This window comes from Podarcis melisellensis (genome assembly GCF_964234715.1).
Source record: "Podarcis melisellensis genome assembly, chromosome: Z".
Classification (NCBI taxonomy): domain Eukaryota; kingdom Metazoa; phylum Chordata; class Lepidosauria; order Squamata; family Lacertidae; genus Podarcis; species Podarcis melisellensis.
Window position 1 is genome coordinate 2887796 of NC_138547.1, and position 23589 is coordinate 2911384.

At 47.9% G+C, this 23589-nt stretch overlaps 2 protein-coding genes and 1 long non-coding RNA gene across 8 annotated transcripts in view; 1 reads left to right on the forward strand and 2 right to left on the reverse strand.

The window, feature by feature from the left end:
• Positions 1-15499, forward strand: part of GLT6D1 (glycosyltransferase 6 domain containing 1) — a 60655-nt gene extending 45156 nt beyond the window's left edge. For 5 of the 6 annotated variants that reach the window (XM_081896597.1, XM_081896596.1, XM_081896598.1 and 2 more), the window contains exons 7-8: positions 3616-3753; positions 4835-7107. In XM_081896597.1, the coding sequence (XP_081752723.1) occupies positions 3616-3753; positions 4835-5528 (832 nt within the window). In that variant the 3' untranslated portion in view covers positions 5529-7107. Of the gene's footprint in view, positions 1-3615; positions 3754-4834; positions 7108-15388 lie in introns of those variants that run through there. The other variant, XR_014164471.1, reaches the window with a different exon arrangement.
• On the reverse strand, positions 1300-4819 carry LOC309361597. The gene is made up of 3 exons (XR_014164547.1): positions 4038-4819; positions 3259-3282; positions 1300-1959 (listed from the first exon to the last, which is right to left on the reverse strand). It is a non-coding gene; the product is annotated as an uncharacterized lncRNA (long non-coding RNA).
• A 6493-nt stretch (positions 15500-21992) lies between the features above and the next one.
• The window catches only part of LOC309361536 (dual specificity testis-specific protein kinase 2-like), a 32436-nt gene continuing 30839 nt past the window's right edge, over positions 21993-23589 (reverse strand). Inside the window, exon 9 of the mRNA XM_081896654.1 lies at positions 21993-22994. Within this exon, the coding sequence (XP_081752780.1) occupies positions 22893-22994 (102 nt within the window). The 3' untranslated portion in view covers positions 21993-22892. The remainder of the gene's footprint in view (positions 22995-23589) is intronic.

Consider the following 23589-nt stretch of genomic DNA (forward strand, 5'->3'; position numbering starts at 1 on the left):
CCTGCCTTCAGCCATGGCAAGAAGGGCACAGAACTGGGCCTCTGACCATTTGCATCTGCCCTGGGAGAAATTAAATTTCACAGTAAGGATGCCAGTAGAAAGCATTCAGCAGAGAAAGAATGAAATGCGAAAGCACTGAGTTATTGCTATGTTTTTCTCAAGCTTTGGACTCCTCCTAGCTCTTTGGGCGGGATCAAAATAAGTGGGATAGTAAGTGCATTAGTTAATAAATAGACACCATGTACAAAAAGCCACTGGCACCATTTTATCCTAGGCACAGGTGTTCCAGAAATGTGCTCTCTTGTTCATAGAACCAGCATGAACTCAGGAAAGCTGGCTCTGATTCCAGCTTTAAAGCATTTTTGTTTAGAGCTGGCCAGGGTCTCTCTCTCTCTCTCTGTCTGTCTGTCTGTCTGTCTCTCTCTCTCTCTCTCTCTCTCTCTCTCTCTCTCTCTCTCTCTGTGTGTGTGTGTGTGTGTGTGTGTGCTTGTATGCTTCCACTGGAAAACAAGCAAGGCTGGAAATAGCCTGCTAAAATTAAATTTAGGCAAGTGTAGCTGGGAAACAGCTTTGTTTTATAAAATAATAATAATAATCCAAAATATTTGCACAACATCTGGTTCCATTTAGCATGCTTCCAAGCAAACAGAAAATGCTCCACAGGCACTTCAGTTCCTACTTAGCCAACTGAGATTCTACTAGCCATGATGGCCTCACCCTGTACCTCCAGTGTTGGAGGCAGGGTGCCTTCGAATGCTAATTGCTGGTAATCCAAAGCAAGGAAAACATGATTGCCCTCAAGGTCTGTTTGCAGGCTTCCCATTGGCGGACCTGGTTGGCCACTGGGAGGGCAGGATGTAGGTCTAGGTGCCTGGATGGCTAAGCTGACTAACTTCAGCAAACCCAGACACTTTCCATCATGTGGTTGCTTATTAATTTACAGTGTTTTGTATTGTTCTTGTTCCAGCTGAGCTCCAAGCCTGTGAACAGGGATGGAGCAGGAGAAAGAAATCTGTTCAGCATATGTTTCAAATGCATATGCATTTTAAGGCATGCTGCAAATGTCAGCTTCATGAACCAAGAAACAAATAAAAATGCAGCTATCCTTTGAAATTTGTAGTTCTGCTCCCCCCCCCAGTGGAGTACTCCTGCCAAAAAGGTGTACAAAAGGCATCTATTAAGAACCACATGCACAGATGTGTATATTAGTGAGAATCATGTACAAAAACATCTTACAGAGAATTGTTTGCAAAAAGAAAAAAAATTGCATAGAGATATCTACAAAGTTCATGTACTTTTTATTTATATTTTTTAATGCAAATTGATGTGGAAATGAGGTGAGCTGAATTTAAGACCGAGGGCATGAGTAAAAATGGAAAAATGAGAAACTGAGTCTAAGAGATGCATCCATTCCTACCAGGCTGTCACACAACAAAGAGAACCTTGAGGTCTAGCGCGTTTATTACAGCAAAAGCTTTGCACAAACTATTATTATTTGTTACTTTTGTTAATCACATTATACCCAAAGCGGGGGAGGGAAGGGTCTCAAAGCAACTTGCATTGAGATAGAATGCAAATGGATAAAATCAATTAAAAACCAGAAAATTGAAAACAATGCACAATCCATAAGGGAGCTATCGTGTGGCCGGCAAAAATGCTTTTTTCTTCAGGGTCTTTGGGGATTCTGGAGCCATGGAGACTCCTGGCTAGATGGACCTGCCTGTCAGCTGGTAACCAGGTCAGGGCCCTAGAATCAAAATACCTTCCGATTCAGAGTCTGGCCCTGCCTAGTGATGCCCTCTCTTGAACCCATGACCTTCTGCATGCAAAGCAGGTGCTGTGTCACTGAATTACGGCCTTTCCCTGGAATACTCTCCCTGGACTGGTTTTTCCTGATGCTTCCACTGCTGCTGCCCTCCTTGTTGCCAGGCAAACGTGCTATTGTACTCCTGCTTCAACCTTTTAAAAAGCACTGTAAAACAAACGAAAGCATCTTGGCTTGCTCTGCTTTGACTCTTAGCTGCATTTTTTTATTTGTTATTCCTTGCAAATTCAGGCTTAAATGGCTTGCCTTGCATACTGTGCATTAGCTGTTTTGATTGCATTTGTGCTCAAGATACCAGGATACAACTTCGACTCAGTCAATGATGATAAAGTCAGGGCCCTCAGGTGGCAGTGGTGTGGTTCCTTATATGGAAATATTGGGATCTTTTAGATTAGAAGGAAGGATGCTCTCTGTCAGCCTTGGTAGTTGTATTAATTCTAGAACCATTGCGTGGCTATTCCCTCCCCTCCCACGGTGAAGGAAAAGAAGACACAGGACACAAGTATTTAGGTTAATGGGCGGAAATGGCCACAACTTTATTGATTACAGGTAAGAGAGGTATTGGCATTAGGCATTGGCCCCTATCCGACTATCCGGTTCTAACCGGGAAGGGTTAACTCCAACAGGGGGAGCCACCCGAGATGCATATCCCTAGGCGCTCCCCGAGGGGTTACCGCTCGGGGGCGCGCTTTAGGCCCTAGCCTCCGTAGGTTTCGGACGAGGCGTCGCCCCTCGGAGTCCTTTAACGAACTACCCTCCATGCATTGGGGAAGGTGATGGCACTCCTCCCCCCCGAACTCATTTACATGACAATACCCCTGCCATTGCCTACCGCCAAACCGAAGAAGTTGTGACAATTTGCTACGAGGTAGGCGAAAAAACCAAGTGGCTCCAATAGACAGCCAATTAGCCAAATGGAAAAAATTCCTACCCGGCCCCTTGCGGCGACCAGCCGAAGCCCATAGCAATGTCGAAGGCAAACCTAAAGGGCGGGTGGGTGGGAAACCGTGTCGTCTGCTGAGGAGAAAGGGGCGAGCCCAGGGCTGCCGTGACCTTAAATGGCCTGTAGAAGGCCCGCCCCTGCCACCAGCCGATTGGCTGGCGCGCGGGGATGCCGGGGAATCCCTACATCATCCCGCGAGGCCGACTCCAGCCCCGCGGGAGCGTGGGTGGGGTCGAGAGCCCGCAACCCCACCTCCTCCTGAAGCTCGGTAGTGGCATTAGCAATCAAGTTATGCAATGCCCTCTCTGGTACAGGAGTGGTTGCAAACGGAAATGAACAAAATTCAGGCCTCTTTGCAGAGGATATAATTTTATGCACCTCTGACCCTATCACAGCAGGCAAAATACTATGTACAGAATTGGAACAGTTCTCTGGGGTCTCAGGACTGCAAGATACTTTCCGCTGCTGCCCACCTTGGTGCCAGGCAAACGTGCTGTTGTACTCCTGCTGCAACCTTTTTTTTTTTTTTTCCTGCTGCAACCTTTTAAAAGGCACTGTAAAATGAAAGTATCTTGGCTTGCTCGGCCATTGACTCTTAGCTGCATTTTAAATTTGTTACTCCTTGCAAATTCAGGCTTAAATGGCTTGCCTTGCATACTGTGCATTAGCTGTTTTGATTGCATTTGTTCTCAAGATACCAGGATAAACCTCGACTCAGTCAATGATGATGAAGTCAGGGCCCTCAGGTGGCAGTGGTGTGGAGGTGAAACCCCCCACCTAATATATATACTTCCAACTAGATTTCCACCATTTTGGGCATCCATGCTTTTTTCTCCTTTCTTTGCAGTGCACGAACGGACATGCCCACCCTGACCCCTTGGTCAGCGCCCATCATCTGGGATGGAACAGTCGGGAAACCGGTCTTGGACAACTACTATAAGCAGCAGAAAGTCACCATTGGCCTGACGGTTTTCGCTATTGGGAGGTAAGTTCACTTGTAGCCCAATCTGATGCACGTTACTCTTGAGTAAGTCTCCTTGTGTTCAGTGGCACTAGCTCACAAGTAAAATATGGATCAGGATTGGGGCCTGCTTCTTTCTTGCCAGACTTTTCCTGGCTGGATGTGCAAAACAACATCCATTGTCCGGCCACGTATTTTATTTATTACCCGTCCTTTGTCTTAAGGACCCAGGGCAGGTTTCAACAATTACAACACAAAAGGAGTGCAAAATAACTTAAGATTTCAACTGTAAGGCGGATCCTAAAAACTGCACCTCCTTACCCTTGAAATGTGCATCTTCAGCATTCATCAGAAGCTGGGCAATGAAGGTGCCAGGCACTCCTCTCTGGGGAGAGGTTTCCACAGGGTAGGGGCTGCCCCAGAGAAGACCCATTCCCAGCCTGCAACACACACACACTGAGCTTCTGAGGGTGGTGGAGCAACCAGTAGGGCCCTGTCTGCCAATCATAGCACGAGAGGGTCTGTCAGAAAGGAGGCAGTCTTTTAGGTATTTGTCACATTCTGAGTCACAATGACCCTTGGTCACCTCCGTCGCCCTTCCTCTGGGCAAACCCGCCATAAGAACACCAGAAGAGTCTACTGGATCAGGCCAATGGTTTTAAAAGAAGATCAGACAAATTCATGGAGGAGAAGGCTATCAAAAGCTACTAGCCACAATGACTATTCTCTGCCTCTAAGGTCAGAGGTGGTAAATGCTTCTTAATTCCTTGATGGGAGTTGGAGAGAGAATGCTCTTCTGTTTGGATCAAGCATGTGGGTTTCTCATTGAGTCATCTGGTTGGCCACTGTGAGAACAGAATGGTGGCCTACATCCAGCAATCTGGTGTTTTTATGGTGGGTTTGCCCAATGGAAGGGCAATGGAGGTGACCAAGGGTTCTTCTCCTCTTAATTGGGTGCTGATTTACATCTGAAAAACAATGTTGGTCTCAGTCCAAAGTTGAGCACTGGAACCCTCACCCTGCTTTAAAGTCAGCTTCTGGGACCCTGGGTTAGGAGATCTGCCCAGAACCCACCTGTCTCCATTTGTCCCTCTCCATTCCCCAGGTACCTAGACAAATACTTGAAGAACTTCTTGACTTCTGCAAACGCTTTCTTCATGACTGGGCACAATGTGATCTTCTACATCATGGTGGACGACCTCACCAAAGTGCCTCTTATTGAGCTGGGCCCCCTGAGGGTGCTGAAAGTCTTCCAGGTGAAAAGGGAGAGCCGGTGGCAAGACATCAGCATGATGCGGATGAAGGTGATTGGGGACCTAATCGAGAGCCACATCCGCCACGAGGTGGACTTCCTCTTCTGCATGGATGTTGACCAGGTCTTCCAGAGTGACTATGGGGTGGAGACCCTTGATGAGTCTGTGGCCCAGCTCCATGCTTGGTTTTACAATGCAGACAATACTGCGTTCACTTATGAGAGGCGTCCTGAGTCGGCTGCGTACATCCCCTATGGGGAAGGGGACTACTATTACCATGGGGCCATATTTGGGGGGACCCCACTGCGTGTTCTGAACCTCACTCGTCAATGCTATCAAGGCATCAAGGAGGACAAGGAACACAACTTTGAGGCGGTGTGGCATGACGAAAGCCACCTGAACAAATATTACCTCCTCAACAAACCAACCAAGGTGTTATCCCCTGAGTACTGCTGGGATTATAAAATTGGCATCCCCAGCGCCATAAGAAATGTCAAGTTATCCTGGATGCCCAAAGAATATGGTGAAGTTAGAAGTAACCTATGACTCCGCTGCCCTCCTCAAATCACACCGGCAGGGGTCGACGAACTGTTTCGGTCGCAGAACCGTTTGAGCATTTCAACTCTCGTCCTCTACGGGAAGGAGAGAAAACTTTGCCAAAATATTTTAGTTCACTAAACTGTGACGCTCTCTCAGCTCTTCTCTATGGATTCCTTGGAAGGCTTGTAGGAACCAGATGTCGGAAGAGCCTTTTGTGAACAGGTTGTTGATTTGGTTGCTGATCTTTTGCTCTCAGGAAATGCTGTTGGTGTTGGGAACATTTGTGGAAGCAGCACACAGCTATGTGCCAAGCTAGGATCCCTCCACAGTGGCACGGTGACATCAGAGAGGTTGGCAAGATGGTTGTTGTATTCCTTGGATGTGCAAAGAAGGGAGAGTTGGAACCGCTAAGGGGTCAGGAGGGTAGCAGTAAATGGGGGAGGGGTGGCGTCACTGAGGCCATGAGGTTGCGGGAAAGCTGGTGCAAACGCAGAAGTGTCCCTGAGAATGTCAGAATGTGTGTGTTTTTAAACAAAGATTTTTGAATGACGGTCTAAATCTTGCCTTCCTAATTGTTTTGTTCTGTTTTCCCCCCAAATGAGGATCACTGTACAGACAACATAAACCTCAGTGGGGGCAATGTGAGGGTGGGTATCACTTTATTAATACCAATTTGGGGGGGGGTTTGCTACCAAAGAACAGGTTCATGTCGTCATTTGTTTTTAAAAACAAAGAAACATGTTTCCTTAGCTGCCGTCCAGTGGTTGAAAGCTCCCTCATTTTGCTACATTTGTTCTCTTCTTCACGTATATCATTTACCCATCTTAAATCTTGTTTTTGCTGCTGCCCATGGTGGTTTCAATTGCTACAACATCTTTCCCTCGCCGGCGGGTGCTGTCTTACGGGGTTCCGGACAGGGAGTTGTTCTGGGGCATTGTGGAAGGCTGTAAAGATGGCATCTCCCACGGCCCACCACTTTTTGAAGCAGTTGCTATGTCATGTCCCCGCACACAACCTCGTGGAATGATGCCCTGTTGGTGCACTGTGGATAAGTGACATGGCAGCCACAGGGGCATTTGCGGAGAAGATCTGTGTTAGAAGAAGAGGAGGAGTTTGGATTTGATATCCCGCTTTATCACTACCAAAAGGAGTCTCAAAGCAGCTCACATTCTCCTTTCCCTTCCTCCCCCACAACAAACACTCTGTGAGGTGAGTGGGGCTGAGAGACTTCAGAGAAGTGTGACGAGCCCAAGGTCACCCAGCAGCTGCATGTGGAGGAGCGGGGAAGCGAACCCGGTTCACCAGATTACGAGTCCACCGCTCTTAACCACTACACCACACTGGCTCACAGTTAGTACCACTGCTGCCTGAGATGTAAACTCTCCCGCTCCCCACAACCATCATTGCGGTGCTCCCCAACGCAGCCTGATTGCGATTCCCATTTGTATCCTGTTTCTTCCTTTGTGTACTTCTTTTTGCTGCGAAAATGGAAGCCCTTCCACACAGCCAAAGGTGATTGTTTTGTTAATTTATTTGGTTGCAAATGATCCTGAGATAATAAATGCAAATCCTTATTTTATCAAAATCTTATGTGTTTGTGCTGGGAGTTGCATCCTGGAGGAAGATGTCTGTATAATGTGCCACAGGGATATTAGCTGGGTTGGGTTTTTGCCTGGGGGTGGGGAAATTGTTTTTATTGTTGCTGCTGCTATTGCTGAGCACTACCCCACTTTCCAAGCAATGCAAGATTCCAGGCATGATCCAGTTTCCTTGGAATGAGGGACAACTATTATGTGCCTTTAGAGTATATGGTTCATTTACTCATATACACATAAATGAACACATGTTCATTTACACCGCCTTCTGGCGGTTCCCTCCCTGCGAGAAGCCAAGTTACAGGGAACCAGGCAGAGGGCCTTCTCAGTGATGGCCCCCGCCCTGTGGAACACCCTCCCATCAGATGTCAAAGAGAAGAACAACTTCCAGACATTTAGAAGACATCTGAAGGCAGCCCTGTTTAGGGAAGCTTTTAATGTTTAACAGACTACAGTATTTTAATACTTTGTTGGAAGCTGCCCAGAGTGGCTGGGGAAACCCAGGGTATAAATAATAATATTTTTATTATTGTTGTTGTTGTTGTTATACATCCTGAGCCTGAGATGGAGGGGCTCACATCATCAACACCTGAGAAGCTCTTGCTCCTCCCATAGTCATGGCCTTGGATTCCATTGGAAATCCTGCATTGCTGTCACTCTCTGGCTTCTTCCTTCTTCTAGCACACACACACACACACACACACACACACACACACAGGCTGTTGCCCTTCTCACTAGCAGCCAAGGGAGGGAGGAGGCTCACCCATTTGCCCTTTGGAACAAAACCAATTCTACTAAAAACAGTACTTAAGAAGGAACTACAGCCACTAGCTCACAGAGAGACTTGCATGGAATGCATAGCTTGGCTATGGAATCCTCCATTAGATTTTAACCCTTGCTGGATCCATGACCCCAGGGATTAGAAGGGACCCGGGCATCATCATGCTGATTAACCCTCCGCTTCCGCCACCATGCAAACTCACATTATGATTAGAATGAGTTAGCTCCCTTTCACCCTAAGGTCCTAGGGCGGTTTGCATTATTAGAGCACAATATTAAAAATGGTTTAAAACAACTCACAATCACAGATATCCTAAAAATATCTCAAGTTTCAAAAGGCCAGGGTAATGAGGTTCATCTTCAGCATTCACCGGAAGCTCTACAATGAGGGGGCCAGGCACAACTCTCTGAGACAGGTGTTCCATAATTTCACAGCCACAGAGAGAACCTTCTCCTGGGCCACCAACCCCCAAGCTTCTGAAGGTGAAGGAACAACCCAGAGGGCTCCTTGTGCTGGTCTTAGTACCCAAGGGCAGCAGGCAGCCTTCCATATCTCTGCGGTCTGAGTCATTCAGTGCTTTAAATGCTAAGTGAGCAGCTTGAATTGGCCCTGGAAACAAAATGGTGACCAGTGCAGCTGTTCCAAACAGATCTAGAGATCTAAGCAGAACCCCAGCCAATAATCTGGCCGCTGCATTTTAGACCAACTGAAGTTTCCAATTCATCTTCAAGGGCAACCCACAGAAAGTGCATTGCAGTAATCTAACCTGAAAGTTATCAGAGCATGCAGTACAGTTGCCAAGTCAGCTCTGTCCAAATGGGGCCAGATCAGGATTATGCATTTAAAATAAAATTTAAAAAACCCTACAGACCCCATTCTGGTGCTAATCCAGCACACAGAAAATCTAGTATTGATGGATGAGTCTTCAGGGATATGGCAAACAGATTTCCTTTTTTTAGCAGAATGTAATAAAGCATTATGGGGGAGGGATGAGGTTAACAGCATGGAAAACTAATAAAATGCTATCATTAGAAATCTAAAACATTGATTCTTGATGCACAGCTGAGAAACCCTAATTATATTGTAATGACGTGGATCAACAATGCTAAACCTGAGCAGCAGCAGCAAGTGATTTGGGCTTCGAGAACGAAAGGGTGAGAGATGCTCAAATAAATGGATACTCAATTATATAGAGCACCTCACCTCCAGCTAGTCCTGGGCTTGGACCCATCCACTCAGCCTCCTAGGACAGGGTGGGCATCTGCCATCACGGAAACTTAGCCCCCATTCCACGGGAACAGAAGAGCCCCACTGTGCAGATTGGGAGCCCTGTCCCTATGCTATCAGCCGCGAACAAGGAAATACTTCTGGCCCTCCAGCAGGTAGAACCCCAAACCACCCTGGGGCCTACTCCAGCCACTGGGTGCTTTCCAGCCTTGCAAGGTCTGTGCTCATCTTTGTAAAGGAATCATTCGCTTTTCCATGGGTCTCTGGGTCAGGGGATTAGCCTAGCCTCAGTAGCTATCAAGCCCGGTACCATTTCCACATGGCTCTGCATTGTGGGTGCGCATTGGGTATCTCCTTATGGGACAGTGTGAGTTCCAGTATCTCGATGCTGTCCTCCCAGTTGATGATGCAGCCACATTTGGCACACTGCAGAGTGCACAGTCCTGGCCTCTCTGCCTCAAAACAGGTCTTTGAGAGCTGGTGTCAGGGTGCTGTCAGCGGCTCCCAGCCCATGAAATGATAAAGACAAGGAAAAGTTACTTACAGTAATTTTTTATTTCAAAATTTACACAGAGATGCTATAGATCCCATCCTCTTGAATAATGGCGTTGTCCTGTGTGAATGTGCCCCCCCCCACTTTCTCATTCATCATCCAATAGTTAGGAAAAGTCTTAGATTTAGATATCTGGTGGTATAAATTACCCCGAAGTTGAACAAGTTGTATCAGTTTAATTATAGTAGGGTTTGGAAAGCTCTAAATATGGATATAATATGTTGGAATAAATGAAGACTCTCCACGATGGACAAACTAGTTGCATTGAAAACAATGGCTGTACCTCCAATCTTTCTTTTCTTCCAGACTTGGGTGAATGCCTGAGATGGAGGAAGACCCTGGAACCTATCCCTAAAGGAATCCAACAAAGCCCACCCACCCGTGGGAAGCAAGATAGGGGAGACCTGGCCATAAAGGGGATAGGCATACCTAACCCCCCAAAAGAGAACCCCCTAAGAAGCCCAAGAAGGAAGGCCCAAAAGTAGAGAAAGGGGGCATCTGAGGCATCCGAGGGAACAAAATAGCCCTGGAGGAAAGGCCTAAAAAACACTCCAAAAGCTTCTTTCGGCTGATCCCCCCTCCCCAGCCCCCTCCCTGCTGAAGCCAGCAGCCCAATTTGGGCAGAGGCTGGCACCCCTCTCCCTGCTCACCCATGTGGATTACCCCAGCTGTTAGCAGGACCATCTGGCTCGCATCCACATGGGTGGGCCCCCTCTCTCACTTTTCCCTCCCCACCCACTGGAGACCCCTGCCCAGCATTGGTGGCAGGGGTCCCACCCTGCTTGACCCACCACCTTTGCCCTCCATATTGCCAGACACCCAGCCCTCTGAAGTAACACCTCCAAGAAACCTCTCAGCTTTGACACAGAGGGAAGGATGTCTCTAAAAGATCCCAATATTTCCATATAAGGGAGTTACTCTGAACCCTTGATAATTTTGGTGGTTCCTTTCTCAACCTTTCCAGGTGTCAGGGGTGGCCACAGGAGCAGGAATGGTGGAGACCGCCTCCCCCTCCTGACCCTTCCAGGGAAGAGGAAGAGGTACACAGTATAGATACAACAGTGGCTTGTGGGAGGTCGTCCTGCTATTGAATTATGCCCTAGTGTCCGGTTGATCCCATGGGGAAGAATCTTTCCCCCATCTTCTCCCTCTCCTTGTCTCTTCCATGGATGAATAGACCTGCCCGGCTGCTGCTGCCATAACAGATTCTGTCTGTCAAGATGCTCTGCTATTCCCCTTCTTTTCATGGTAAACATGAGGGTGATTCCCACCCCCCACCCTGTGGTCCTCAAACGCACCCGCGCTCAGTGTTAACTCAGGGCAGCATCCCATCCTGGGAGCCCCTGGAACTGGCGTCATATGAGCCTGTTTCCTGCTGTCACCACGCTGACCTCTGAGATTCAAACTGGCCAGAGAATGTTATGATGCAAAAGGCAGTTGGCCAGAACTGAAGGTGCCAGGATAGAAAAAACATCTGTTGGGGAAGAGTAACTGACGTTATGACAAGTTTGAGTGGCAACAAGCTCTACCATACGCTCTTCCCCTGGTTGGCATCCCCCAAATTTGACCGGGTTAATCTGGACACCTAGCGAACTCACAGGCCCTGACTAAACCTGACACCTGTTAAACTCACCTGTTTCTATAATTTGGTGAGATAGGGATTACAACAGCAACAAAGATCATTATTCCTCTAAAGAACAATTGCTATTTCAGGCTCTCAAACAAGAGCAGAACCTAACCAAACAGCTTTTGGTTCTGGATCAATGTGGATCATTTATGGATATTTACTTATTTATCTACTGTTTTCCCTCCCAAGCTGATGTTTTGTGTTGTTGTTCCCTGGAAATTCTTGGTTCGTAAGCTGCTTTAGACAAGCGCAATGTAGTACCAAAAATAAATATGCGATCTTGAAAGAGCCTCAGACTTTATCTGAGGCACATCTAGTGAAAGATACATTCAAGACTAAGTCCCACTGAAGGCCATTGAAATGGCCTTAGTCATGGCTTATCTAAACCCCATGGGGGGGTACTGGGACCTTGACTAGTGGGTGGAGGGTGCCCGGTGGCTTTTGAAGGGAATCTGCTTTTCTCCTTAAGTTATCCAAAGATTTCATCCATTCCCCAGCTATAAATCCTTACCTTCTCAGCTGACTTCTCTGCTGCAATGAAGCAGAGAATGAAGCAGAACAGGTGAACATCTAGATGGCACAATTTCCCAACTGCCATGTTGATAAGAATGCTGACAGAAAACACACAAATATCTAAGCTAAGAGCACCTCTCATGCTTCTTACTGACCAAGCATCCGGTAAGAAATGAGCAACAGAATAGCGATGATGCAAACCTGTTTCCTGCTGTCTCTATGGTAACCCTGTGGAATGTGAGGAAGGGGCTAGGAGAATATTAGAATGTCATCATGGAAGGTGGAAGAGCAGCCCAGGGATGAGAAAAGGGTGATCAGTTCACCCTTCCTGGTTGACCATTCATCTTCACAGGCTCCCTACACATTTTTAAACATGGTCATCTGAATTTTCCTTTGGAGTTTGTTACTATCTTCCATGGAGACGATGTTGGAGAAAGAGAATTGCACTCTGGAGATGGCCAGCCGAGAGGAAGTTGTAGGGAGTCTCAGACCGTACGGTTCCTGCCTTTGTAACTTATCCCCACGATATCAAAATAAGCTCCAATAGACAAGAGGGGAAGACTCAAGAGCAGCAGGAGCAGACTTAGATCACTCCAAGCAGGCTTTGGAAGGCACGGCGCATAGAACGATTCCTGGCCCTCCCCAGAGGAGGAGGAGACAAGTGGTGGTGATAGGTAACTCCCAACTGAGGGGAACAGAGGCAGCAATGTGCGGAGGAAACAGGATGTCCCGGGAGGTGTGCTGTCTTCCAAGTGCAAAGATTGACGATGTGGTAGAGAAGTTGCCAAGTGTTATCAAGCCCACTGACCACTCCTGCTTCCTTCAGACTCATATGGGTACAATGATACTGCCACACACAGTCTTTAACGTGTAGCAAGGGACTATGAGACTCTGCACATGGAGCTGAAGAGCTTTGGGGCACAGGTGGTCTTTTCATCACTCCTTCCTGTTGAAGGTTGTGGCCCAGGAAGAGAGAGGGAAATACTGAAGGTAAACCACTGGCTGCACAGGTAGTGTTGTCAGGAAGCGTTTCATTTCTTCAATCATGGCCCCCGCTTGCTTGAGGAAGGACTTTTGGCAAGAGATGGGCTGCACCTCACAGCGGTTGGCAAGAATGTGTTTGCTAAGGGTCTCGTGAAGGTGGTCAGGAGAGCTTTAAATTAGAACTTTAGGGGGAAGGAGACAACATTACAGACGACAGAAGAACACATGGAACTGGGGATAATAGCTACACTGATGCTCAGCAAACTGAGGTGATGTTCCAGAAACCTGCTAAAGGGCAAAAAAGTACAAGAAGGAAGCAGATGGAGGGAAGGACTTGTGGTTTCAGTTGTCTCTACACAAATGCACAGAGTATGGGAACCAAGCCAGACCAACTGCAGCTTTTAATTCAGGAGGGCAAATATGACCTGGTAGCAGTGGCGAAGCTGCATGCTCCAGCACCGGGGGCGGAGAGCAGGCAGGGGTGTGGCTGGTGCGCGTCCTGGGGACGTGGCATGTCACCTGCAGGGGTGGTGCGCGTCCTGGGGACGTGGCATGTCACCTGCAGGGGTGGTGCGCGTCCTGGGGACGTGGCATGTCACCTGCAGGGTGTGCATCCTGGGGGCGTGGCACGCTACCCCTGGGGGCGTGACGCCTGGTGTGGGGGGGTGCACGACACGTATCCGGGGGGTGGCCGTGATGGTACCCCATCCCCAATGGTGATGGGGGAGGTGCGCTCCCCCCGCCCCCTGTTCCTTTGCCTGTGCCTGGTAGGCATTACTGAAATATTGTGGGATGAGACCCATGACTGGAATGTAGGAATTGAGGGGTATGACCTGTTCAAGAGAAAAGGGCCAAACAGAAAGGGAGAAGGAGTAGCATTATATGTAAAGGATGTGTTTCCTGTTACCCCACTGATTTGCGTCCCCCCCCCCCCGTGTTTCCTGTTGCGTCAATGATTTGCATTCTGTTTCTTGTCGCACCACCAATTTGCACCCCCCCGTGTTTCCTGTTGCGCCAATGATTTGCGCCCCCTGTTTCCTGTTGTGCTGCCCCGCTGCTGGGCAACTGAAGCAGCATCTTGTTTCTCTCTGCCAGTGTCTGCACTCACACTGAGGCCCTCGGGGCCCTGCCCTGCCCTGGCTTTCTAGTTTGCCACTTCCAGTTTGCCACTTTCCAGTTTGCAGACTGTCCCACCGCCACTCTCCTGGGTCTAAATCAGGGGTAGGCAACCTAAGGCCCGGGGACCGGATGCGGTCCAATCGCCTTCTAAATCTGGCCTGTGAACGGTCCAGGAATCAGTGTGTTTTTACATGGGTAGAATGCCCTTTTATTTAAAATGCATCTCTGGGTTATTTGTGGGGCCTGCTTGGTGTTTTTACATGAGTAGAATGTGTGCTTTTATCTAAAATGCAGCTCTGGGTTATTTGTGGGGCATAGGAATTCATTCAAACAATATAGTCCAGCCCACCACAGGGTCTGAGCGACAGTGGACCAGCCCACGGCTGAAAAAGGATGCTGAGCCCTGGTCTAAATCTTCTTCCTCTGTGTTATCCCAAGTTCTTGGGCTGGTGTCTCCCACCACTCTTTTCCATCCAGCCAGCAACTGACAGAGGAACAGGTGCACGTTACATCATTTTATTCCTGTCAGATTGAAATGCGTCTATTGTTTTCAGTGTGGCCAAGTACTGCCCTGCAGCAAGCACTGATCCCTCTGACATTTTGTGGTTTTTCCTATTTAGGTTTGTAACATGACTATAACTTTTAAAACATTGGTGCCCATTTTACCTCACTCTGCGCTACTTCTGTTTGCTTCATTTTGTTCTTTTTTTACCCTGCTAAACATATCAGCATAGTGTGTTTCATGTCCCTCTCATTTTGTTTCCTTAATTCTGATAATTGTATAACAATAAATGTTTGATCTGATCTGATCTGAATGAAACTCGTGCAACTGAAACAGCTGCATGTGACTTTCTTATTCATCCCATCTGCCCCTTGCTCTCTCCTTTTCCAGTTGTTTCCAGTGTCTAATTTTAGACTGTAAGCTCTTTCAGGCAGAGATCTTCCCTCTTATGCTCTGTAAAGCACCGTACACACTGAGGACATTAGGCAGCTCCTGGCTGGAACAAAGATCAGCCTCTACCAAACGATCTTCGGGATTTACTCTGGGTAGATAATGGCAAGAGTTTCTGAGTCTCAATTGCTTAACAACAGCAGTAAAGGGGAATAACTTTCCCTGCCTAAACCTGGAGGTGTGGACTTGCATGTGAAAGGCCTGATCGAGCTCCCTTCAGTTCTGGCACTGAAAGGAAATCAGAAGCAGTTCAATAGCCATTAAGGCTAGTAGCTATTGATAACCTTGCTTTCTCGTTTCTTTTCTTTTCTTTTCTTTTCTTTTCTTTTTGTAACATTAGCCTTATTTTCCATGAATTTGCCCAGTCCTCTTTTAAAGCCATGCAAGGTGACAGTCATCACTATCTCCTGTGGGAGGGAGTTCCAAAGGTTAACTATTAGCTGTGTGAAGGGCTTTCTCATATCTGCCCTGAATCTTCCAATATTCTGCTCCACTTGATAACTCAAAATTTATAGGATTATGAAGAGGTGTTTGGATTTGATATCCCGCTTTATCACTACCCTAAGGAGTCTCAAAGCGGCTAACATTCTCCTTTCCCTTCCTCCCCCCCAACAAACACTCTGTGAGGTGAGTGAGGCTGAGGGACTTCAGAGAAGTGTGACTGGCCCAAGGTCACCCAGCAGCTGCATGTGGAGGAGCGGGGAAGCGAACCCGGTTCACCAGATTACGAGTCCACCACTCTTAACCACTACACCACACTGGCTCCCAGTGAGGGGAGGGGAGCTTTTCTCTGTCCACTTTCTCCTTGCCATGCATATTTTATAAACTCCTATCATGTCTCTTCTTACTTGCCTTTTTCCTAAATTAAAAAGTCTGAAATGCGGCAACCTTTCCTCTTGACTATTTTGACTGCCCTTTTCTGAACCTTTCCCAACTTTACAATATCCTTTTTGAGGCGAGGTGACCAGAACTGTACTATTTGGATCCCTTCCTACTCCACCCTCCACCCTGGCACTTGAGAATCTTCGGCTGGCAATTTAACGTGTGCGCAGAGCACATTGTTGCTACAAATGCCCACAAGAGGGAGCTGCCTGAATGCAGCTTAGCCAGTGGAACAACCCAGATTTTGAACAGAAATCTGGCAAGGCAGGTGCTCCCATGGGCAGGGCACAGGCACTCACACACATACACCCGCCCCACTCCAAGGCCAGTGTGGCAAAGGAGGAGAACTTGTTTGGCATACGGTTTGCTTGTTGCGCTGCCTCTGCTTTGTTTCTGCGTTGCACAATTGTGCAGGCATGTGTGTAACTAGGGTGTACTTACTGGCTTTGCAAAAGAACACAGGGATGTAAATGCAGCAATAATTTGGTCGAATCTTTTGCAGCCTTCTAAGGTGGTGGCCATAGCTGCACAACAAGGTTATAAGCTGCTTGAACATTGACTGCATTGGGGAACCCACCCCCCACCCCTAGAATGAGGAGAGAGGGAGACACTATCATACTGTGACTCGTTTTATATTCCAGGAAGTATAAATGACTCCAGGGCACAGCCTCACGACACAGATTTGTCTCTGGGTAAATTAAGATGTTGGGTACCTGGGATTTGCAACATCCTCAGTTACCCAGTTAAATTGAATATGAAATATGAAGTAGGGGGTGGGGACTTCCGGCGCTCACCACCAAGGTGAAAAGCAGCTCCCTCGCTCTCATGGAGATTATGGAGGAAGCTGCATTTGGAAATGGCAAGCTGAAGAATCTCCACATTGGATTGCACCAAAGGGTCCATTTAAGCCCAGTATCCTATTTCCAAGAGAGATCAAGGCAACTCAAAAGCAGAGCATAACAGCAAATTTCCTCCACTGTGGTATTCTCAGAAGTAGACTGCTCTGAACTAGGTGGCTCCATTTAGCAAGCAGGGTTTATAGTAAAAGGTAAAAGGTAAAGGACCCCTGGACGGTAAAGAGGAGAGAGGGAGAGAGGGAGACACTATCATACTATGACTCGTTTTATACACCAGGAAGTATAAATGACTCCAGGGCACAGCCTCACGACACAGATTTGTCTCTCGGTAAATTAATATGTTGGGTGCCTGGGATTTGCAACATCCTCAGTTACCCAGTTAAATTGAAAATGAAATATGCTCTAAAGAAGTAGGGGGTGGGGACTTCCGGCGTTCACCACCATGGTGAAAAGCAGCTCCCTCGCTCTCATGGAGATTATGGAGGAAGCTGCATTTGGAAATGGCAAGCTGAAGAATCTCCACATTGGATTGCACCAAAGGGTCCATTTAAGCCCAGTATCCTATTTCCAAGAGAGATCAAGGCAACTCAAAAGCAGAGCATAACAGCAAATTTCCTCCATTGTGGTACTCACAGAAGTAGACTGCTCTGAACTAGGTGGCTCCATTTAGCAAGCAGGGTTTATAGTAAAAGGTAAAAGGTAAAGGACCCCTGGACGGTAAAGTCCAGTCAAAGGCAACTATGGGGTTGCAGCGCTCATCTCACTTTCAGGCCGAGGGAGCCAGTGTTTGCCCACAGACAGCTTTCTGGGTCAAGCTGCTTCTGGTGCACCGGAAACACTGTGACGAAAACCAGAGCGCACGGAAAGGCCATTTAACTTCCTGCCGCAGCAGTACCTATTTATCTACTTGCACTGGCGTGCTTTCGAACTGCTAGGTTGGCAGGAGCTAGCACAGAGCAACGGGAGCTCACTCTGTTGTTGGGATTCGAACCGCTGACCTTCCAATCAGCAAGCCCAAGGGACTGAGTGATTTAGACCACAGATCTGTCTGATCGATCAAGCTGCCATCGTGTCCTGAGCTACTCAGTTTTGCAGGTTAATTCATGGGTGGAGCAATCTTCTACTCAAAGGACAGCTGTAACTACAACCCTGAAGACTGGCACCCCAGGAATGGCAGTGGAACAACTCTCGGGAGCTTCCAGCAGGCATTTTAACACCACCAAACTGAATTCTACAATGTTGGAAAAGTTCCAGCAGTGAGCAGGGACTGGGGTTGGGGCAACCTGGTATACCCGAGGCCTTTCTCAACTGTGCAAGAAGGAATCTTTTCTCTTTTTTTCTATTCCTTTGAAAAATGGGAACATAGAAAGCTGCCTTCCACCAAGTCAGACCACTGGTCCATCTAGCTCAGCATTGTCTATGCTGACTGGTAGCAGCTCTCCAGGTTTCAGATGGGGGCATTTCCTCAGCTCTACCTAGAGGTATGGGACACGGGTGGCTCTGTGGGTTAAACCACAGAGCCTAGGACTTGCTGGTCAGAAGGTCGGCAGTTCAAATCCCCGTGACCGTTGCTCGGTCCCTGCTCCTGCCAACCTAGCAGTTTGAAAGCACGTCAAGTGCAAGTAGATAAATAGGTACCACTCCGGCGGGAAGGTAAACGGCATTTCCATGCGATGCTCTGGTTTGCCAGAAGTGGCTTAGTCATCCTGGCCACATGACCCGGAGGCTGTACGTCGGCTCCTTTGACCAATAAAGCGAGATGAGCGCCGCAACCCCAGAGTCGGCCACGACTGGACCTAATGGTCAGGCGTCCCTTTACCTTTACCTGGAGGTATTCCACCAGTGAGGTAGCGAGGGTTCTTTCCAGTAAGATCCTGTCTTCATGGCTCTGAACAAAGGGCTGAGTTAAAATAGAAATGTAGAGAGATGTCTTAACTTTGATCAGAGCACCAGTCCATATGGCCCAGGATTGTCTACACTGACCAGCAGAGGCTCTTGAATATTTCAGACAAGGATCCTTTCCCAGCTCTACCGGGAGACCAAGAATTGAACCCATGACCTTTTGCACAAGCAGCATGCATTCTACCATTGAAAATCTAGAGAGGAGAGGGCCTTTTCAAGGGTGGCACCCTGGCTTTGGACACCCACTCCCCCACAAAGTGGTACCTCAGGTTAAGAATGGTTTCAGGTTAAGAATGGACCTCCAGACGCCAGTGTGGTGTTGAGAGCAATAGACTTGTAATCTGGTGAACCGGGTTCGCTTCCCCGCTCCTCCACATGCAGCTGCTGGGTGACCTTGGGCCAGTCACACTTCTTGAAGTCTCTCAGCCCCACTCACCTCACAGAGTGTTTGTTGTGGGGGAGGAAGGGAGAGGAGAATGTTAGCCGCTTTGTGACTCCTTCGGGTAGTGATAAAGCGGGATATCAAATCCAAACTTCTTCTTCTTCTTCTTTAGCTGATGGGACCTCCTGCTGCCGCCGCATGATTTCTGTTCTCATCCTGATGTAAAATTCTTAACCTGAGGTACTACTTCTGGGTTAGCGGAGTCCATAAGCTTTTGCAACCCGAGGTGTTTGTAACCTGAGGTACCACTGTACTATCAGTTTATTACTTTGAACATATTATTGTTTTGCCTTGATTGCTTTTTTTTTAGTAGCAAATCAGTGTGTGTGTGTGTGTGTGTGTGTGTGTGTGTGTGTGTGTGTGTAGCCCTGCAACCAGCTCTGGATGAAGGCAGAGGTCTGAAGCTTTGGGAAGCAGTGGGGGGCTATGCAAAGCTGGGATCTGTGAAGAAGGGGGGAATGAACGTTGGCAGAAAATCACTCTCCCAAATGCACAAATTTCAGTTTGACTTCTTTTCAGATAACTTTCTGATCTCAGCCCCACCCTCTCAAAGCTGCTACCAAAGAAACAGGAAAGCCACATAAAGGTCGAGGGAAACTGAGACGTTTGGTATTTGAGGAGCAGGTTCCCAAGTCATTTATTGATTCATACAAAGGGAAAAGGCAGACCAATCATGAGTTGCAACAGGCTGGGGCCATAATTCTGCAGATGGGACTTTTAAAAAATCAGTTATGGGGAGGGCAGGAGTGGCACCCTCAGGAAACAGGAATGGGTAACCTACAGCCCCTACAGGTGTTGGGGACTCCAACTCCCAAGATCCCAGCCAGCATGGCCAGTGGGCAGGGATGACGTAGTCTGCAACATCTGGAAGGCACCAGGTTCCCTGTACCTGCTTTAAAAGCCCACCTGGCAAAACCTATCCCACTTTTTAATGTTGTGTTTTGGGGGGGGGGGGGGAGATGTTGGATGAAACCTAGAGATTGAGGCCCAAGCAAGACTTCCCAGGGACTGTGCCCCTACTCACCACCCCCAAGTACTACAAGATAGCTTCTGATAAAGCAAGACAGTGTGATGTCAAGATGCTCAGAATTCCCTACCCCACCTCACTGACCGCTGCTTGCAAAGGGAGGGGACAACCTTGGCAGCTGTTACATCAAGCCAGGCATCCCTCATCATGTTTGGGTTGGGCCAAAACAAAAGTCACCCCCACGAAGACAGGAAGCTGCCTGGTCCAAAGTCCAGCTGAGGGATGTTGGCAATTTTGGTGTCTTCTCAATTTCTAACTTTTTCTTAAGTTCACTTCTCCACAATCACACATCTGTTTGTGATTTGTTGTTAAATAAGCTCTCACGAAAATGCATCAGAATTTTAGTGTGGAATTCACCTTCTACAACGCACTCTCATTTTGTATACTTTCACTAATATACAGTGGTACTTTGGTTCTCAAGCACCTTGGTACTCAAACAACTTTGGAACCCAAACACTGCAAACCTGGACATAAGTGTTCCGGTTTGCAAACTTTCTTTGGAAGCCAAACGTGCTCCGTTTTGAGTCTTACACTTTCGATTTGAGTGCCACATTTCCGTTTTGAGTGCGACGCTGATGTCTGTCTGTTTTTGCTATTTATTTTGCGTTTTTTGCAGCTCTTATTTTGTTCAGCTACTGATTGATTGTGTGACTGTAGTACATTGTTTATTGCTTTCATTTTATGGATCTATCTCATTAGATAGTAAAATTCATGTTAAATTGCTGCTTTAGGGGTTGTTTTTAAAAGTCTGGAATGGATCAATCCCTTTAGCATTACTTTCTATGTGAAAGCACACCTTGGCTTTGGAACGCCTTGGTTTTTGGAATGGATTTCTGGAACGGATTAAGTTTGAGAACCAAAGTACCACTGTATGTGCATTTATATGCATGCTATGTCCCAGCACTGCAACATTCAGAGAGCTGCGAATTTCATAGGGTGGGTGAGTTTCGGTTTGCAGATTGTTTTGGATAATTAGGTAGGTTTGCCTATAAATGCAAACTGAATTGCTTCTCTCCAGCATAAAATAAATGCAGACTGACAGCTGCTTCTCCAGGGTCTCAAGCAGAGAAGGTTCTTTCCTTCAAATCTTTTTTTAAAAAACTAGGGATGCCAAGGGTTGATTCCGGGGCCTTGGCTGAGCTACAGCCCATCATACTTTGCACACCTCTTTTTATGCCACACTCCCCATCTTGAACTTCCACCCTTCTCATCACTTGCCCATGGTGACTTGTAAACAGGGAGCTCCCCAGGAACAGTACTGATGCTGCAGGAATAAATGTGAGATGTGCCCTTGGCAGGGACACCTCAAAATGTGGACCATTGCTAGAGGTGGAACGATGGATGCCAGAGCGCTGGTCATGCAGGCTGAGGCTGATGGGGGCAGTGAGGGTGGAGTTCAAAGCCCCATGGAGAGCCACAGGCTCTCCCATGCCTGGCTTAGGGAGAAACAAGGTCTGGCAAGAGGAGAAAGTCTTCTGCTGAAAAATGGGGACTTCTCAGGGCTAGATATGGAAAAAAGGACTGTTTTGCTGAAGTTTGACCTAGCCGAGTATACTGCTTCCAAGCATAGGATAGCCAGGAGGCTCCATGAAGTGGCACAAAGGCTGCATCTCTCACCTGCTGTTTGCCCCACCAGCCGCAGCTTATTCAGAGCTACACTGCTTCTGTTTGGCCATTATGGTGAACAGGCAACTTCTGAGCGCACCCCGCTGTTGCAGGAGTTGGGAGGGGATGACTTAGAGGTCATCTTGTCAATAATGCCCTACTTGCTGCAATCCCTGAATCGCACGTTGCAAAAGATGGGCTGCAAGGATCATAGCTGTCAACCTTCCCTTTTTTTGCTGGAAATTCCCTTATTCCAGCGCCGTTTCCCGCTGCTATCCCAAATTGTTAGATATCCTGTGGACTGTCCCTGAGACAGGTGAGGCTGCTGATCCCTTATTTTCGAGGCTGCTGATCCCTTATTTTCAAATCTGAAAGTTGACAGCTATGGCAAGGATGGGGGAGCTCCAATGAAGCATAGATCTATTGCGCCCAGCCTCCCATTCCCCACAACATCCAAGCAGATACCCGTTTTTGGAAGCGGGCATTTGCCTTTCCCAGTGGATGATTTATTTGCACAGAGATCCTACTATCAGCCACCACAGCTCCTAACTAGCTCCACTTTGACGAATTTTGTCTAAGCCCCCAGCATCATTCTATGGTACCGCATTCTATGTGTTAATTAAACTTAGCATTGAGAAAAAGTGCTCTCTCTCTCTCTCTCTCTCTCTCACACACACACAGTGTGAGCATGGTTGTCTCTCATTTGGCCTGATCCTGGCACCAGTTAAGAAGCAGATACAGCCAAGAAGTGACAGCAAGACGGCCAGAGAATGGGGTGGGGGAGGCTTGAGGAACAGATTTTTCTTTTCTTTTTTGTGCCTACAGTTTTTGTATACAAATAAAAATTCAATAAAATGTTGTGTGGAGAGGGAAGAACAGGCCAGAAAAGGGTTTTGGGCTGGCAGTTGCAGTGGATTTGCTGCCTTTTCCATGCACCTTGGGCTCACTGGCTAGAGCTACCGAAAGCCCATTTCTTCAGCAGGCACTGGTCTGGAAAGGTGGGTGGCCCTTCTCCCCTGCTTGCGTTGTACACCTTGCTTACTCTGCAAGCAACAGGACCTTGGCAGGACCATCTTTTCTTAAAAGCTGTTCTGTAAGAGAGGCTCTGCTGTGGACAGATCCAGGGGCTAGCCAGGCACAAACAGAACCCCCTCTTCCTCTATACAAGTCGCAGATCTGTCCTGAAATGGGTGAGCAGGGCAAGACACCCCTTTAATATTTTGCCATGAGGCCCTTTTCCCTCCTGCTCACCACTGTCCGTTTCAAGATATACAAATACATCCGCAGCTCAGGTCCCCAGTGCTTCAGCCGGGGGTCTGCTTGCCCACTGTAGACTCCAGCCTCTCCGCAGTGTCTTCCAGCTCCTCCAAGATTTCTGAGAATGACGGGCGCTTGAACGCTTCCACCTGGAACAGCAGGAAGGGGTTGCGGGGAGAAGCAGCAAGAGAAAAATCAAGGCCGAGAAGAAGAAGAGGAGGAGTTTGGATCTGATATCCCGCTTTATCACTACCCTAGGGAGTCTCAAAGCAGCTAACATTCTCCTTTCCCTTCCTCCCCCACAACAAACACTCTGTGAGGTGAGTGAGGCTGAGGGACTTCAGAGAAGCGTGACTGGCCCAAGGTCACCCAGCAGCTGCATGTGGAGGAGCGGGGAAGCGAACCCGGTTCACCAGATTACGAGTCCACCGCTCTTAACCACTGCACCTCACTGGCTCTCTTTGGAAGCCAAATGAAGCAGAAGGTTGGAAGATTAAAAGAAGATTGGACAAATTCATGGAGGCTGTCGATGGCTGCTGGCTATGATGGCTGCTAGTTATGATGGCTAGACTCTGCCTCCATAACCAGAGGCAGCAACACTTCTGAATAACAGTTGCTGGACATGCAGGAGCTCTTATGCTTAAATCCTGCTTCAGAGTTTCCCACAGGCCTCTTGTTGGCCACTGCGAGAACAGGATGCTGGACCAGATGGGCCATGGGCCTGATCCAGCCAGCTCTCCTTCC